General features: G+C 41.9%; 1 protein-coding gene across 8 annotated transcripts in view; it reads left to right on the top strand.

Moving 5' to 3' along the window:
• Window positions 1–14,592, top strand: part of GRIA3 (glutamate ionotropic receptor AMPA type subunit 3) — a 259,885-nt gene extending 245,293 nt beyond the window's left edge. For 2 of the 8 annotated variants that reach the window (XM_060250299.1, XM_060250298.1), the window contains one exon: window positions 6,924–7,283. In XM_060250299.1, coding sequence (XP_060106282.1) covers window positions 6,924–7,050 — 127 coding nt within the window. In that variant the 3' untranslated portion in view covers window positions 7,051–7,283. Of the gene's footprint in view, window positions 1–6,923; window positions 7,284–9,772; window positions 10,038–12,838; window positions 12,995–13,038 lie in introns of those variants that run through there. The other 6 variants (XM_060250297.1, XM_060250295.1, XM_060250293.1 and 3 more) reach the window with 6 other exon arrangements.
• Window positions 14,593–14,839: the final 247 nt, after the last annotated feature.

Raw genomic sequence — 14,839 nt, 5'->3', positions numbered from 1 at the left:
CCTCTCAGCCAAGAATGCCTTAGGCCAGTTGCTTTCTTTCAGCTTAACCTACCTCACAGGGTGGTTGTGAGGATAAAATAGAGGAGGAAAGAACCACATTATCTGCCCTGGATTCCTCGGAGGAAGGATGCAATAAATATTTTGGGGGACAGTAGCATCTGTAAGAGAGACTTAGTAGCTGAAGGCAGGGGCATTTTCCCATACCTACCAATTCTTCCCTGAAAAATTATCCGGACCATTTTTTACAGTTTTTTGCAAGCAATTATCAATACAGATCAAGTGGTCTTTTTGTTCAGGGTTGTTTATTTGCATACCTGCTGCATAGGTCCTTTGAACTGCTTACAACATCAGTCACTTGTGTACAACCAGTTCAAAACCAATCAGTTCCCCAAGTCCTGTTGCTGGTCACCTGATGGATTGCATTGCTCCGCCCCCACAATGGTCTCCCTATTTGAGTGTAAATCCTTCCCAGACTACAACTGTGGTTTGGGGATGATTCATAGAAAGCCAGTTTGGTGTAGTGGTTAAGTGTGCAGCGTCTTATCCAGGAGAACCAGTTTTGATTCACCACTCCTCCACTTGCACCTGCTGGAATGGCCTTGGGTTAGCCATGACTATCGCAGGAGTTGTCCTTGAAAGGGCAGCTGCTGTGAGATCTCTCTCAGCCCCACCCACCTCACAGGGTGTCTGTTGTGGGGGGAAAAGATAAAGGAGATTGTAAGCCACTCTGAGTCTCTGAGATGCAGAGAGATGGGCGAGGTATAAATCTGCAGTCTTCTAAGTCAGGGGTGGCCAACGGTAGCTCTCCAGATGTTTTTTGCCTACAACTCCCATCAACCCCAGCCATTGGTCATGCTGGCTGTTGGGAGTTGTAGGCAAAAAAATCTGGAGAGCTACCATTGGCCACCCCTGTTCTAAGTCTTCTTATCTGAATGGAAATTGAAACACTGATGGCAGTCCTTGCTTAGCACATCCATAAGAACATAAGAGAACATAAGAACATAAGAGAAGCCATGTTGGATCAGGCCAACGGCCCATCAAGTCCAACACTCTGTGTCACACAGTGGCAAAAAAATTTATATACACACATACACTGTGGCTAATAGCCACTGATGGACCTGTGCTCCATATTGTTATCTAAACCCTTCTTGAAGGTGGCTATACTTGTGGCCGCCACCACCTCCTGTGGCAGTGAATTCCACATGTTAATCACCCTTTGGGTGAAGAAGTACTTCCTTTTATCCGTTTTAACCTGTCTGCTCAGCAATTTCATGCTACACTGAGAGACCCCAGCCATTATATGCAGGGTTGTCAGGTTTGAGTTGGGAAATACCTGGAGATTATGGACTGGAGCCTGAGAAGGGCAAAGTTTGGGGAGGGGAGGGGACGGACTTCAATGGGTTATAATGCCATAGAGTTCACCTTCCAAACGGGCCATTTTCTCCAGGTGAACTGATCTCTGTCCCCTGGAGATCAGTTGTAACAGCAAGAGATCTCCTAGAGGTTGGCGGCCCTAGCTATATGTCATGAGTATGAAACACATTTTTTTATTTATATTTATAGCTATTTTTATGCTGCCTCTCCAGGGAACCTGCCTGAGGCATCTTACAAAATAAAACAGGATCATAACAAAACATTTAAAGTTATGAATTCAAACCCATCATTAAAGAACCCAGCCGCAGCATACAAATGTACACTATTGAGCAGTTTAAAATAACCGTTTTCAGACTGAAAACACACTCCAATGGTGTTACAAAGACCCCTTAATTAAAAGCCGGGGTGGGGGGTGGGGAATGGAAACATTTTATCCTGGTGCCTCAAAGAGAGTGTGTCTACTCAGATGGTGCACACATATATACAAATGAGGTCACCTGCAATTTGTAAAAGGCAACATTGTTTGATGACATTTGCAAACCAATTTTTTTAAGGAGATGTAACAGTGGTGAAATTAACTACCTGGAACACAAATTCAGCATGTTGTGTTTGGGGTTTTTTTAAGAATAAAAAAATAAGGTTACAGTTAATGATAAGGAGTAGACAGTAGAACAACATCTGGCAAGACCAGAAGGCATTTGGATTTAACAGTCAAAGAAAGGGAAATACCCCACACTAGCAGGAGGATTAGTTAAGAATTTGTAGAACATGATGGAGTTCTACATAGCCCAGAGAGAGAGAGACTAACAATAGGCTGATTAAAAGGAAGTTGTAAAGCATCAAATTATGCATGCTAAGGGTGAAATGAAGTTTTAAACAGGTGGTAATGAACTAATAGAAACAGAACCTTTGATGCGCCTCTCCTAATAATGGCAAATCCCAGCTGAAGTCTGTCTCTCTTGGAGGATAAGGGGTTGAAAAGCATCCACGAGTTCTAGTAGCAAAATGGGAGGTTTGGAACTGACATGCTTCGACTGTCTCAATTCAGCAGAAACAGTCCCTATTTTAGCACAAGAGTCTGGTTGTTACATTTGGAAGGGTATGCGGCAGACAGGAGCAAAAAGAATGAGTGTGCATGGTTTTGACTAAGGTCTCTGAGTGAGTTTGTGGCAGAGGCAAAATTTGCACCTGGGTCTTCTTGATTTGCCCTGTGGTAAGCTGCCATACTGCAGTCCAAGCTCTGCTCAAGGTTGACTCAGCCTTTCTTCCTTCCTTCTGAGGTCAGTAAAATGAGTACCCAGCTTGCTGGGGGGAAAGTGTAGATGACTGGGGAAGGCAATGGCAGACCACCCCATAAAAAGTCTGCCATGAAAATGTCGTGATGCGATGTCACCCCAGAGTCGGGAACAACTGGTGCTTGCACAAGGGACTACCTTTTACTTTTTGATTTGTAACTCAGCCAAAGCAGCTGATATGAAATAAGAGTATCTGAACATCTGTGTGGTACCTTGTGCAATAACACTGCCTTGTCATTCCATAAAGATGTTTCTGTACTGTGTTGGTGGCACAGAAGTATCTAAGCAGAAATGGTGAGACATGGTTTTATCTAGTTGATTTTACTGCCATTGTAAGGTTTGGTATGTGGATATTATCCTGGTGAGTGCATTTGCTGAGTTTTGGAGATCTCAGTCAGATTTTTACAGTGTCTTTTCTAAAAGAGTGGCTGAACTTCACAGCCAAACTAGGTGGCCCTTAGCATAGATTCCATTTTCCTTTCAGTGAAAAGCAGCTCTGGCAATGCATAGATTGGGTTCCAGCTGCAGGCTGAGGGAGGTATTTTTCAGCCTCCCATATGCTGTTTCCCCTCCTCATTCCCAAAGCTGCCACTTGTCTTTTTAGGAGAAAATGTAATATATGATATGTTTCTTCATATGGGGGCAGTAGCAGCTCTAAGAGGTATTTAAATTGAGAAACTGATGAGGGGAGAAAAGACAAACCTTCAGCCAGTGCCACAGCCTCAATTCAGTTCACACCCCTCCTCCCATAGCTGTTTTTTTTTATTCAAAGGTCAAAGGGCCTTTTAGATAATCCCCCAATTTGAACTGCATTCCCTCTCTGAAGCGATTGTTGCCACAGTAGTAAAAAACATGAGACAAGTTGTCGTCATAATGTATGACAATCATACATTTTCCCCTCTAGAGTGAACAGCAACTTCATGCAGGTGTTCTAAATTTGAGAAATGGTGATGGGGAGGGAGGCCTAACTTTCTTGCTCCAGCATCAAACCCTTGATTCATATTATCTCCTCTCCATGATTCTGATCGTGGATCTCCCTGGTGCTGTTTCATCCGACCCTTAGTTTGGCATCATTATACAAATCTTTGGGGGGGGGGGGGGTTTGCAATTTTCCATAATTTTTTCTCTCAACAAACTTGTGTGTGGTTCACACCCACATGTACCTCACTGTTTGGTTTGGCATCTGATGACCTACAGCTGAAAGGCCTACTACTTAAGAAAACAGGAGATCTGTGAATGGATCACTCACTGGAGGAAGGTAAAGGAGATTGTAAGCCACTCTGCGGCTCTGAGATTCAGAGTGTAGGGCAGAGTATCAATCCAATATCATCTTCTTCTTGGTCTAGGAACGCAGGGCATATACTTATTTCCAGTCCCCTGATATATTTTGTTCCTGCAGCTTAGGGCTACACATAGTAGATATGAACTAATTCTCTCAGATATATCCTTTTCTATGCATAGGGAAATGTTATATATATGGCAGATGGTTCAATCACGCAAGTCCCCTTCTGTTACCTGAAGCATCCCTTCTAGTTGTTCTATCTCATATGCTGTTCGTGTGTGCCACCAGACTGGCATTGTCATGTTCAGTGACTGAGGCTTAACGTCACCACCAGCCATTTGAATAATGCAACCTATACCTTGAAACAGCAAAGCAGTGGGCCTTCTCGCTCTTGCTCAAAGCTAGCTGAGGAGGCTCTGTAATTGCTCCGCCAATGCAGAGATGATAGCAAGCCTGCTGTCTCTCTTGGGACACATCACCGCAATGCAGCAGTTATCTCCAGCAAAAGGAGGATAAGATTCCCTGGACTGATAGTTAATTAGATTATACCTACAGCTGGAGAATGCTAATTTGGAGTTTTTCAAAAAATGAAGCCCAGCACCAGGACTAACAATGGGCAATGGTGCCCCAGTTGTCCACGTTACAAGTGATAAAAAGATGGTCTGCAGTCATTAATCTGCTCTTGTTGAGAAATTATTTTGGCATAGGGAAGGAGAAGATCTGGAGACCATACAGCAGAATATGGTGGTGTAGTACTGAAGTGATAGATCGAACTGTACCACTTTAGAATGGGGGGGGGGGGTTGAGATTATATTTTAAATGCAAGACTTCCAGCATGTAAAAAAGTAATACATCGGAGACAAATGGTCTGTTCCCAACCTGCTCTCTGCTCAGGGCCAGCTCTGCCACTAGGCAAACTAGGCAATTGCCTAGGGCACTGTCCTTCTGGAGGCACCAAATTGGGTGCTCCCCATGTGACCCGATGATGTTTTTCAGTGCAGAGGGGGGCACCAGAAGTTAGGCGTGCCTAGTGTGTCAGACAGTCCAGAGCCAGCCCTGTTTCTGCTATGACAGATTTCTACCTGCAGAGTTTTCCCTCCACACATAAAAAATAAAACTTTTCCCCTTTGAAGTCTCAGGTGCCCATTTGACAGCCTCAGGACTGTGCCATCTCATTCAGCTGTTTGTGTAGCTGGGCTTCAGACCATAAAGATAGGTCTTTCTGTCTGCTCAGGGTTCTTTCCACATTTATCTCAGTGCCATGCATGGTAAAGTCAAAGTGAGTATTTTACCAAATGCATCGAGAATCTTGGCTGTTTTGTAATTCTGGCTCTGATAATTCCTCAGCTTAGTTTTTCTTATTGGTTTACACTAGGACTGTCAATAGGGTTTCCAGGTCCAGCTCAGGAAATATCTGGGGACTTCGGAGGTGGAGCCAGGAGCAAGGTTGTGGCAATCACAATTGAACTCTGAAGGGAGTTCTGGCCATCACATTTAAAGGGACTGCATGCTTTTGAAATGCCTTCCCTTCATTGGAAATAATGGAGGATAGGGGCACCTTCTTTGGGAGCTCATAGAATCCAATCTTTTTGAAACTTGGGAGATTTTTTGAGGAGAGGCACCAGATGCTATGCTGAAAATTTGGTGCCTCTAACTCAAGAAACACACACCCTCCGAGCCCCAGATACCCAATGAATAATTTTCTATTATACCCTATGGGGACCATTATCCTCCTCTTTCTGATAACCTTGACATGGGCGGGGGGGTGGAGAGCTTTCAAACCAGGGGATCCCCTCTCCCCAGTGAGGGATTGGCAACCCTATGCCTCAAATTTTCTTCTTGTGTTATAGGAATGGATCTTTGCAGAATGGGGGTTCCTATCTGGCAGATGTGTGTTTGTTTGTAAGAAAGATCTCTAGAGGATACCATAGAGTGGTGTCCTAAAATCACCGGTATCTTGGCAGAGGTGTTTACTCCAGTTACATGGTACTTCTATGATGCATTTGGTGATTCAGAGACTGAGAGAAAGCCATCTTAGAACTCTCTTAGAACTGGGGCATTTTACAACTAGTTTGAATGTCTCTTCTAGTCCTCTTTCTTTTGCTTTCCTGAACTTCTGAACACAATAAATGTGTGTAACAAACTGGCATATTTGAAAGGGTGCAAATATTGTGCGGCTATGATGAGAAAAATAGTGGGGAGTGGGAAGCCACAGTTTTCTTTCTGGTGGAAGATGCAGAATGAATCCACATGAATGATGTGTTTCTTGGTAGAATGAATCCATGTGAATGATGTGTTTGTATAAACATTGTGGCTGCAGATTCCATTATGTTTACTTCCATTAATGGTAACAAGGAATAAGAATGCAAGCAACTATAATCCCACCACAGGATGTAGGTAGTACGCACACATATCCGAGGAAGAAAGGAAAGCTTTTTCTCTCGCCTCCTTCCAAAGAGAGGAACAAAAGTCCCAGGGGTTAACATTTCTCCACAAAAATCTGTAATATCTAAATATCGTATTAATCAGCTTTGAGGGTGGGGAAAGACTTTATTTATGAACAATAGCTAAAAAACCCCAAGATACAGCCATTCTTTCTGTTAGTTCAATAAGCAAGCCTTGACTATGACTTTTTCCAAATCCATTACAAAGCTACTGCAAGCTGAGAAACCATGTTACCTAAAAAAAAAAAAATCCAAAGTGGGGAAGAATTGAGCTACCTTGTTTCCATGGAGTTTATTTAACAGTGTATGCCGATTACTCAAAGCGATATGGGCAGGACCTGGTGATATAGTGATGCTCTAGAATTTTAACTTTTTAAGGGGTTTGATCCAGTTGCCTGCAGTATTATAATTTTACGTTTGTGGCCAGGAACCCTGCTTTATCGCTTTGTATAGTTTTAAAGTAGTTTAAAGCTTGAATAACATAAAATAACATAATATAATGTTATTTATGTTATTTCCCACGTGAAGAACTCCTGTAAACCTTGCAGTATTGAAACTCAGTGAACAAGGCATCTTAGACAAGCTGAAAAACAAATGGTGGTACGATAAGGGTGAATGTGGAGCCAAGGACTCCGGAAGTAAGGTCAGTCGCTGAAGGTCTTTTTGTACTGATTAGCAATCACATTTTTTGACCCAATTGTTTTATTTTATACCAAATGGCTTTCCAAAGTTACTATTTACATTCTGAAGGTTCACGGGGCAACAAGAGAAAGGCAGGGCATGAACGAAAAAGGAGAAATTCGTTAAAAGATCAGAAAAAATGACAGCATTTCTCTTTTGCAGTATCAAAGGTGTTAGTTGTAAGTATATTTTTTTAACCTAGTCAGTTTTCTCAAAATTTACCAAAACAACCCGCCCCCCCCCCCCAATATTAGTATCTCCATTTTAAGTATAACATTCAGTTTGAATCAATTGTCTTCTTGAAGCCTCCAAAAGCCCTCTCACAGGTTTACATACAGCTGTATGATTAAATTTCATAACTCCTCTTCATACCTAGTGGTTTTTGAAGAATAGCCGCATGATTGCTAAGGATATTTTTGAGAGGACATCACATTAAAAAGCATGAAACATCCTCTTTTTTTTCTGCCAAGAAAGTTGAAATTTTGGAGGGGTTTTGTTGGTTTTCTTTTTTCAATCGAATAGTGCACTATTTTATTGCTGGCTCATTCCATGAATTATATTTTTTTTAATTATTCATCAAACCATTTTGCTACTGTATTATAACATTTCCATACCTGAAACTTCTGCAGTTGCGTATTTTGATTTTGTTTTCGGTATGGCTTTCAGCTTATTGTCACCAGGCAACACACACAAATTCTCTTGCTGGGATGGTGGGCGGAGAGTGACCCTGGAGAAACCTTTGCCTGTGGAATGATCATAAATTTCAGTGGATGTTCCATATGCAGAATGGCCACCATGGGTTTCTGGACAGATACCTTTTTCTTGATTTGGGAGAACACCTTCTGCTTCCTTGCTATGCTGAAACATGGAGATGTACATGATGGAGCACTTTTGAACGACGTACCCCACCCCCCAAGTACTTTGGCATGTCTTTCAGAGGCACAGAGCACATCTTGATGCTCCGCTCCTGTTAGAAATGAATGAGAACTGAGCACCTACCTTCTGCTTGTGCCTTTGAAATTTACTATGATAATAAACATAATAATAATTGTTATTATGAACTTTAAAGAAGGCATCTTCTGGTCCTACCGAAGTCAATTGATCACTATTGAGTCCGGCAGGGCTAGGACATGGCCTCTGGTAAAGATCACCTTTGGGCCGACGGATGTTTGAATGCACCATTGCAGGAACAGCCTCTTTGTAATGCAAACTTGAACTAAGAAAGAACTCAAATTGATTCTCATAGCCAAGCCCAGTTTTCTAAAATGCCTTTGTTTTGTTTTTTCCTTCTTCCTTTTCTTTTTTGGTAATTTTATTTTTTCCCCAAAATTTTAAGCATTTTGCAATGAGTTAAAAGATTTTCAATAAACTGAGGCTTAGCCTGCAACTTTTTTAACAGTCAGTTCCAATTTCTGCCAGATTGGTCTGGAATCCAGATTGACATCAACTACTCAGGCCTTGTCTACATAAGAGAGTTGAGCTGGTTTAGATTAAAGCAGATGTGAAACCAGTGCAAGCCCCCTGTATGTGAACACTGCTTTTTCTTTCTAGAATGTCTTATGGCCTCTTTCTCTTCCCTGAATTGGGTTTTGGATTCCTTGCATTCATGGAGACCCAAGTAATAGGGGTTCTCCTAGAAGAAATGCTATTAGAAGTACATGCTTAATCCTGCAGCATTAAAATCAACATAAAATGCAAGCTTTTGGCTAAACTTTCCTCCTTCCTGCCAAATCTATGAAGTCCAGAAGTGGTTTGTCCACATTGGGACTTGAACTGGTTTGACTCCATCAGTTTGAATTCATGTCAGGTAATGCCTGCTCAACTTTCTCATGTTGACAAGCCCTCTGATTTTCTTTGTGTCACAGCTCAAACAATAAATATTGAAACATTGGAGAACCAACAGAGCAGGTAATCCAATCCAGCAGCAAAATGGTTGTGATGGTATCTCAACAGGCAGAGAGATTATTTTTTAAAAACATTTTAAAGATTTCCCCCACTGTCTCTTACACATTTAAGACACACTCCTTAGACAGCTCTTTAATTTTTATACTACTTTTTATTCCACCTCATGGTGAGTTTAGGGTAATGTAGCACCACCTGGCCAACTTAATCAAACATTCCTATCGCTGTGTAGAAGTCTCATAAATTTAGCAAAATTCAAATTAATTCCCTGTGCACTCTTCAGTGTTGGCAGTATCCAGGGCCTTTTCTTTGAAAGTAATCTATTAATTCACCCTGTATTGTTCAGCCCACCCTCCATGGGGGAAAAAAAATTAAATGACTCAATTAAATAGTAACATTCGTTATGCAGACACTCACACACAGCCAAGCAGGCTCCATATTGAATACCACTGGACTAGGAAACAGTAGTTTTGTAGTCAGGCAGAGTTAGCTCCAAATATGAGGAGATAAAAACAGTATCTTCTTCTGGATGTCCCAGACTTAAGTCTCCTTCTACTGTGGGACAAACTGAAACTACATTAGCCTGACAAAAAGTGTTTTTGGTTCACCTGGGACCTCTGCATTGAGATTTACGCACAAGAATTCTAACCTGCAGACTAGCAAGGGCAAGCTATTTCAATATACACTTTAGGTCTTCCAAAGTAGACACCTCTCGGTCTAGTGAAGTAACATGTTGTCTTTCTCTTTTTTTCCCCTTCCACAGCAAAACTAATCAACTGGTTCATTTTTCTTAGGACAAGACAAGTGCTCTGAGCCTGAGTAATGTCGCTGGGGTTTTCTATATTCTTGTCGGAGGCCTTGGCCTAGCCATGACGGTGGCTCTGATAGAGTTCTGTTACAAGTCTCGGGCTGAGTCCAAACGAATGAAAATCACAAAGAACACACAAAACTTTAAGCCTGCTCCGGCACCCAATACTCAGAATTATGCTACGTACAGAGAAGGCTACAACGTGTATGGAACAGAAAGTGTTAAGATCTAGTGGTACGGCTGAAGGTCTAGTAAGCAAATCAACTGGTTTATGTTTTTGGTGTGTCCCTGTCGTGACGTGTTTGGTGTCTTGTCCCCTAAATCGGATTACATTCTCTGGAAGTACAAGCAGAGCGCTGCTAATGTCATTTCAGAAGAAGTCCAAAACCACACCATCTTTATTCGCATACCTATTTGATTGATTTTTAAACACAGTGCCACCATAGATGTTCACAGTAATACCAGACAGACCCACGATCATCTGGCACTTGATAATCCAAATGACACACACACACACACACACACACACACACTGGTGCATACTTGAAGGGGTGGACTCCACAAAGGTGTTCAAAACCCCACCATTTTCATTCACAGACCTATGTTTGATTAACTTTTAAACATGATGCCCCTCGCATTGTTGTGGTGATACCGGAAAGCATACATGAAAATATCCAGGGCTGACCCAAAGCCTTCTGGTTGTTGGTAATCCAAACAATGTACACACACTGAAGGGGTGGACTTCACTGGTATTAGCTGGTATAACAAGACACACCTTCCGTCACATTGCAGACTCTCACCTCAACACACCAAAAATCCATTTGAACAGCCCTCCCTGGCCACTGCATTTTACAGAAAGCTGTAAGAACACCAAACAAGATCACTTTTAAAATAGAGTTCTATGAACTGTAGTAAGTAGTAGCAAGTTAAATCATTGCAGTTTGTTACCAGTTAATGGTACTCCAACCTGCCACCTGAGGAAGCAGCTTCATTCTTCTTTAGGGCCTGGATAACCTTCAGTACCAGACATTAAAAATCTTGCCTTTCGCAGGTAATTCAACTGGCCTGCCAATCTTACATATAGAACTGGACATAATTGAGAATTCTTTCCTGCCTTTCTTACGATCTTTTCCCCTTTTATTTATTAAAGGGAACTGAACTAAACACAGGTAAGTGCTTCTTGTAGGTATTTCCCCTACTGTCAACACAAAGCTTAGGGAGAGAGAGAAAAAAAGAATGGCCAGTGTTCTACAGTACAACCATGTGATTTATTTAGGAAGAAATTTCTGCATCAAGGCTTTAAAAACAAATCTGCCCAGTCAGCCTTCCCATTTAGTTGACTACAAGACTGGGATTTCAGTGCATTTCTTTCCAGTGAGTAAGTGATCTTCTACACTTGTGTCTGGTAGATTATTAAAGCTTGCAGCTGTCATGTAGACATCATTAAGGGAGAATAATGAGTTCTGAGAAACAGGATCTCACTCAGTACAGTGGGGGCTCAGCGGTCAGAAATCCCTTTCCCATTCGTTGCAGTGGATCCTGTAGATTCATTCTGCTAATGGTGGAACTTTCCTCCAGCACAAGGAGGATTATCCTGAAACACAAGAAATGCTCTTTGTGGTGGGGAAGAGTGTCACTGTAATTGGAATGGGTCCACAGGATGCAACCCATAAGTAATAAGCAGGTATTAGACAGCTGAAGAAAGGACTGGTTCCATCTTCCCAGGTGGTTGAGTCTGTGTTCCCTTGCCTATTCATCCATGCTACACATTCAGAACAATCATGGGATGTTCATGTTTGGGGACCTCTTTCCATAATAAGTAGCAATGTGTTATAGGTGACGTTTGTCCATTTTTGTGTATGTGTGAAGACAGAATCTATATCTCAACAAATGTTAGTCTTTCCTGGCCATCAGTATGTTTGAGAGAGGGAGCTGAGTCTTCTGGAGGCCAAGAGTTATGGCAGATATTATTTAAAAGGGGTGGGGACTGGGATGGGCAAGTTGCTTTGTTGTTAAAATAAAAGCATAATGTTGGATCCACAGATGATGGGCCTACTGAGAATGCTGATTTGTTTTGAACTGGAAAGGAGAATCCCAATCCCACTCCACAAGCCTCCTGGTTTGTCCTGTGGACCTAGGGAAAGGGTTGCAGTTTAAGAATCGCAAGTCAACAACCCAGTTCTTAATAATTAATGTTGTGCTCATTTCTCCTTTCTGCTCTGCTCCTCTGCCATGCATGCCCTGGTTCTCATGTCCAAACAATACACTTTTCCTGATACTATTTTCCCAATCCAAAAGGACTCCACTATTTGTACCATTTCTGTGAGTGGGACAAACAGTGGGGCCATTTTGGATTGGGAAAATGGCACCAGGGAGGGGCTTAACCCTCCCCCTCCACTCCCCTCTAGGGATGCCAAGCCTCTTGCTGTAGTGGAAGACACCTCCCCCAGCCCCTTGGTTAAAGTACCAACAGGAATAAATGGGGGGAAGGGAATGGAGCATGCACAGGTGTTGTTCTGACTTCACTTCCAGTAAAAATTGGAAGTGAGACAGTAGACACTCTAGCATTATAAAGACTCTATGGTAAAACCATACTTTCTGTATTTCTTTTTTGCTTTATTTTTAATCTGCTATATGCCAATAAAGGTTTGCGTTTGAGTGTAAAACCATACTTTTAAAAATAAATTCCTGAGTGTCCAAAGACATCACTTCTGATTTTTGCTGGTAGTGATGCCAATGCACCTGTCCTGACCTGTGCACCAGGCCCCAGGCCCCAATTTTTCGTGGGGTTTGCTGGCTGTGACACGGCAACCCTGCTCCCCTCATACCACGGTCCTATTAAAAATGGGACCCCACATGCATGATGAATGTAGCAGGAACTCCTTTGCATATTAGGCCACACCCCTCTTGTATAGCCAATCCTCCAAGAGCTTACAGGGCCTTCTGTAAGCTCTTGGAGGATTGACTACATCAAGGGGTGTGTGGCCTAATATGCAAAGGAGTTCCTGCTACAAAAAAGCCCTGGTTTCATCTGTTCCTTTCCCCTTTTCAGCAAGGATCTTGAAGACAGCTACCTAGATACAATAGGACTCTGCACAGTCCACCATTTCCAAGTTTGGAAGCTAATATCATGACAAGCAAGCAGCAGTTCAGATCAGTTTTTCCCATTGTCTTCCTGTCTCTCTCCTCTGATGTCATGACAACCGCTTCTTCTCATAGGCCAAAGTTGAGCTTTTTGCAATCTCATTCCAGATCCCACGCTCACGACGGCATGCAAAGGGAGGAGCAACAGAGATCCCGGCTACTTCAGCAATCCTGATCACCTGAGCCAATTTTTCTCCCTCCGAGGTGTCAGGCAGGATACATTATTGACGATGGTGCAATGAACTTTTCATAGGATTTTTTTTTTCCTTCAGTGCCTTATGGGAAACTCTTAAGACTAAAAAAACAATGCAAACCATCAAAATATTCTTGCTTTGCTTGAAAACAAAACAACAACAAAAATGAACATGGACAATAGTCTAATATGTGAAAAAATATTCTTGTAAAAAGAATTTTAACAGAAATTCAACAGAAGCCATTCTTTGATACCACTGCACAGTATACGGACACATTCTTTTGAAAAGGAATAAACACAAGTTTTCAAGTGCCCCCCATCAAAATATTAAGCTATCCTTAATATTAAGCCTCAGAATACCACTGCTTATATTCCTTAAAACAGCCTGTTACATAGATCTAAGCTTTGCTTCCTTTCTCTTGGTGGTAAGGTTTCTCTTCTACCATCATGACTCTAGATCCTGCCTCATATTTTAAGAAAATGCATATATCAATTCTAAGTGAATGTAACAAACAACAGAGGGGGGGGAGAGTGCATCAACAAGTTGTGGAGGAACATGAATCAATCTATGAAAGAGGGAGAAGACCCAGCATCTTGGCAAGCCAGTTATTCAAGAAGTGAAACGCAGGGCCAGCCAGAAACGCAATCCTTTCCCTCTAACATCTTGCAAGTGCTCTCTTTTAATTTTAAATAGGGTCTGCTAGTGTCGAGAAGAAACCATTCATGATTTTGTTTCCTCCCCTAGATCTCCGGCTGCATGCTTTTGGCTGTAACTGAGCCATTGAAAGCAAGAACGAGAAAAGTGAGAAAATAGCAGAAATCTATTGCCTCCGTAATGAAGGTTCAGAATCCACCCACCCTCCACCCCATTCAATTTTGTAATTCAGAATCCAGCACTGTGCTCAAACGATGCTTTGCGGATCGGCCTCGCTTCGTAAAGGAAAACAGGATGGTACCTCAAACGAGACCGGTTGGTCTGGACCACAACGAAACCCTCTTAAGCATGAACTACAGTAGTTTGAACTGCTGTCATTCATCCTGTCATAGCTGCTTCTCAACAGGATAGTTAGGCTTTTTTAGTGTCGTGAGGAATATAATACATTCCAGTACATGCTGTTGAAAGATAAGAGACTCGGCTTTGCTGGCTTCCAGATTCTTGGCTTCTGGATGTGTTCCATCCATGAGTCCACCAGAGCATTAGCTGAGAGAGAGAGGTCATTGGTCAGTGGTAGAGTACATGCTTGGAATGTAGGCAATCTCAGCTTTAGTCCCTGACATCTTCTGTTAAAAAGATCTCAGGTGTACACTCTAGAAAAGACTCTGAAACAGAGATGTTGGTGCTGCCAGTCATCACATGGGATGGGATGGAAGGCACTGCAGCAATGGCTTCACTCAGTATAAGGCAGCTTCATAGATTCATTACTGCATCTTTTCAATCCACACTGTCAGTTACCAAATAGATAAGTATATTTAAAAAAAAAAGGTATCATCTACATACTAATTACCTCTAATGCAACAATATGTGCGATTGATAGTTCCGCAAGGTTTCATTTCATAAATAACATACTGGATATTAAACAAGATAATAGAAAAGATAACAAATATATTTTTTCTTTAAAATTAAAAAAAGAAGAAAATGTTTGAAAGAGGTTACTGACAATATATTTGATAGTTCATTAAAACAAGGCATATAAAAAGTCACGGATGATATATTTG

This window comes from Heteronotia binoei, chromosome 11, assembly GCF_032191835.1.
Source record: "Heteronotia binoei isolate CCM8104 ecotype False Entrance Well chromosome 11, APGP_CSIRO_Hbin_v1, whole genome shotgun sequence".
NCBI classification, from domain to species: Eukaryota; Metazoa; Chordata; class Lepidosauria; order Squamata; family Gekkonidae; genus Heteronotia; species Heteronotia binoei.
Note: the sequence above shows the minus strand (reverse complement) of the source record. Positions and strands in the feature narration are given on the sequence as shown.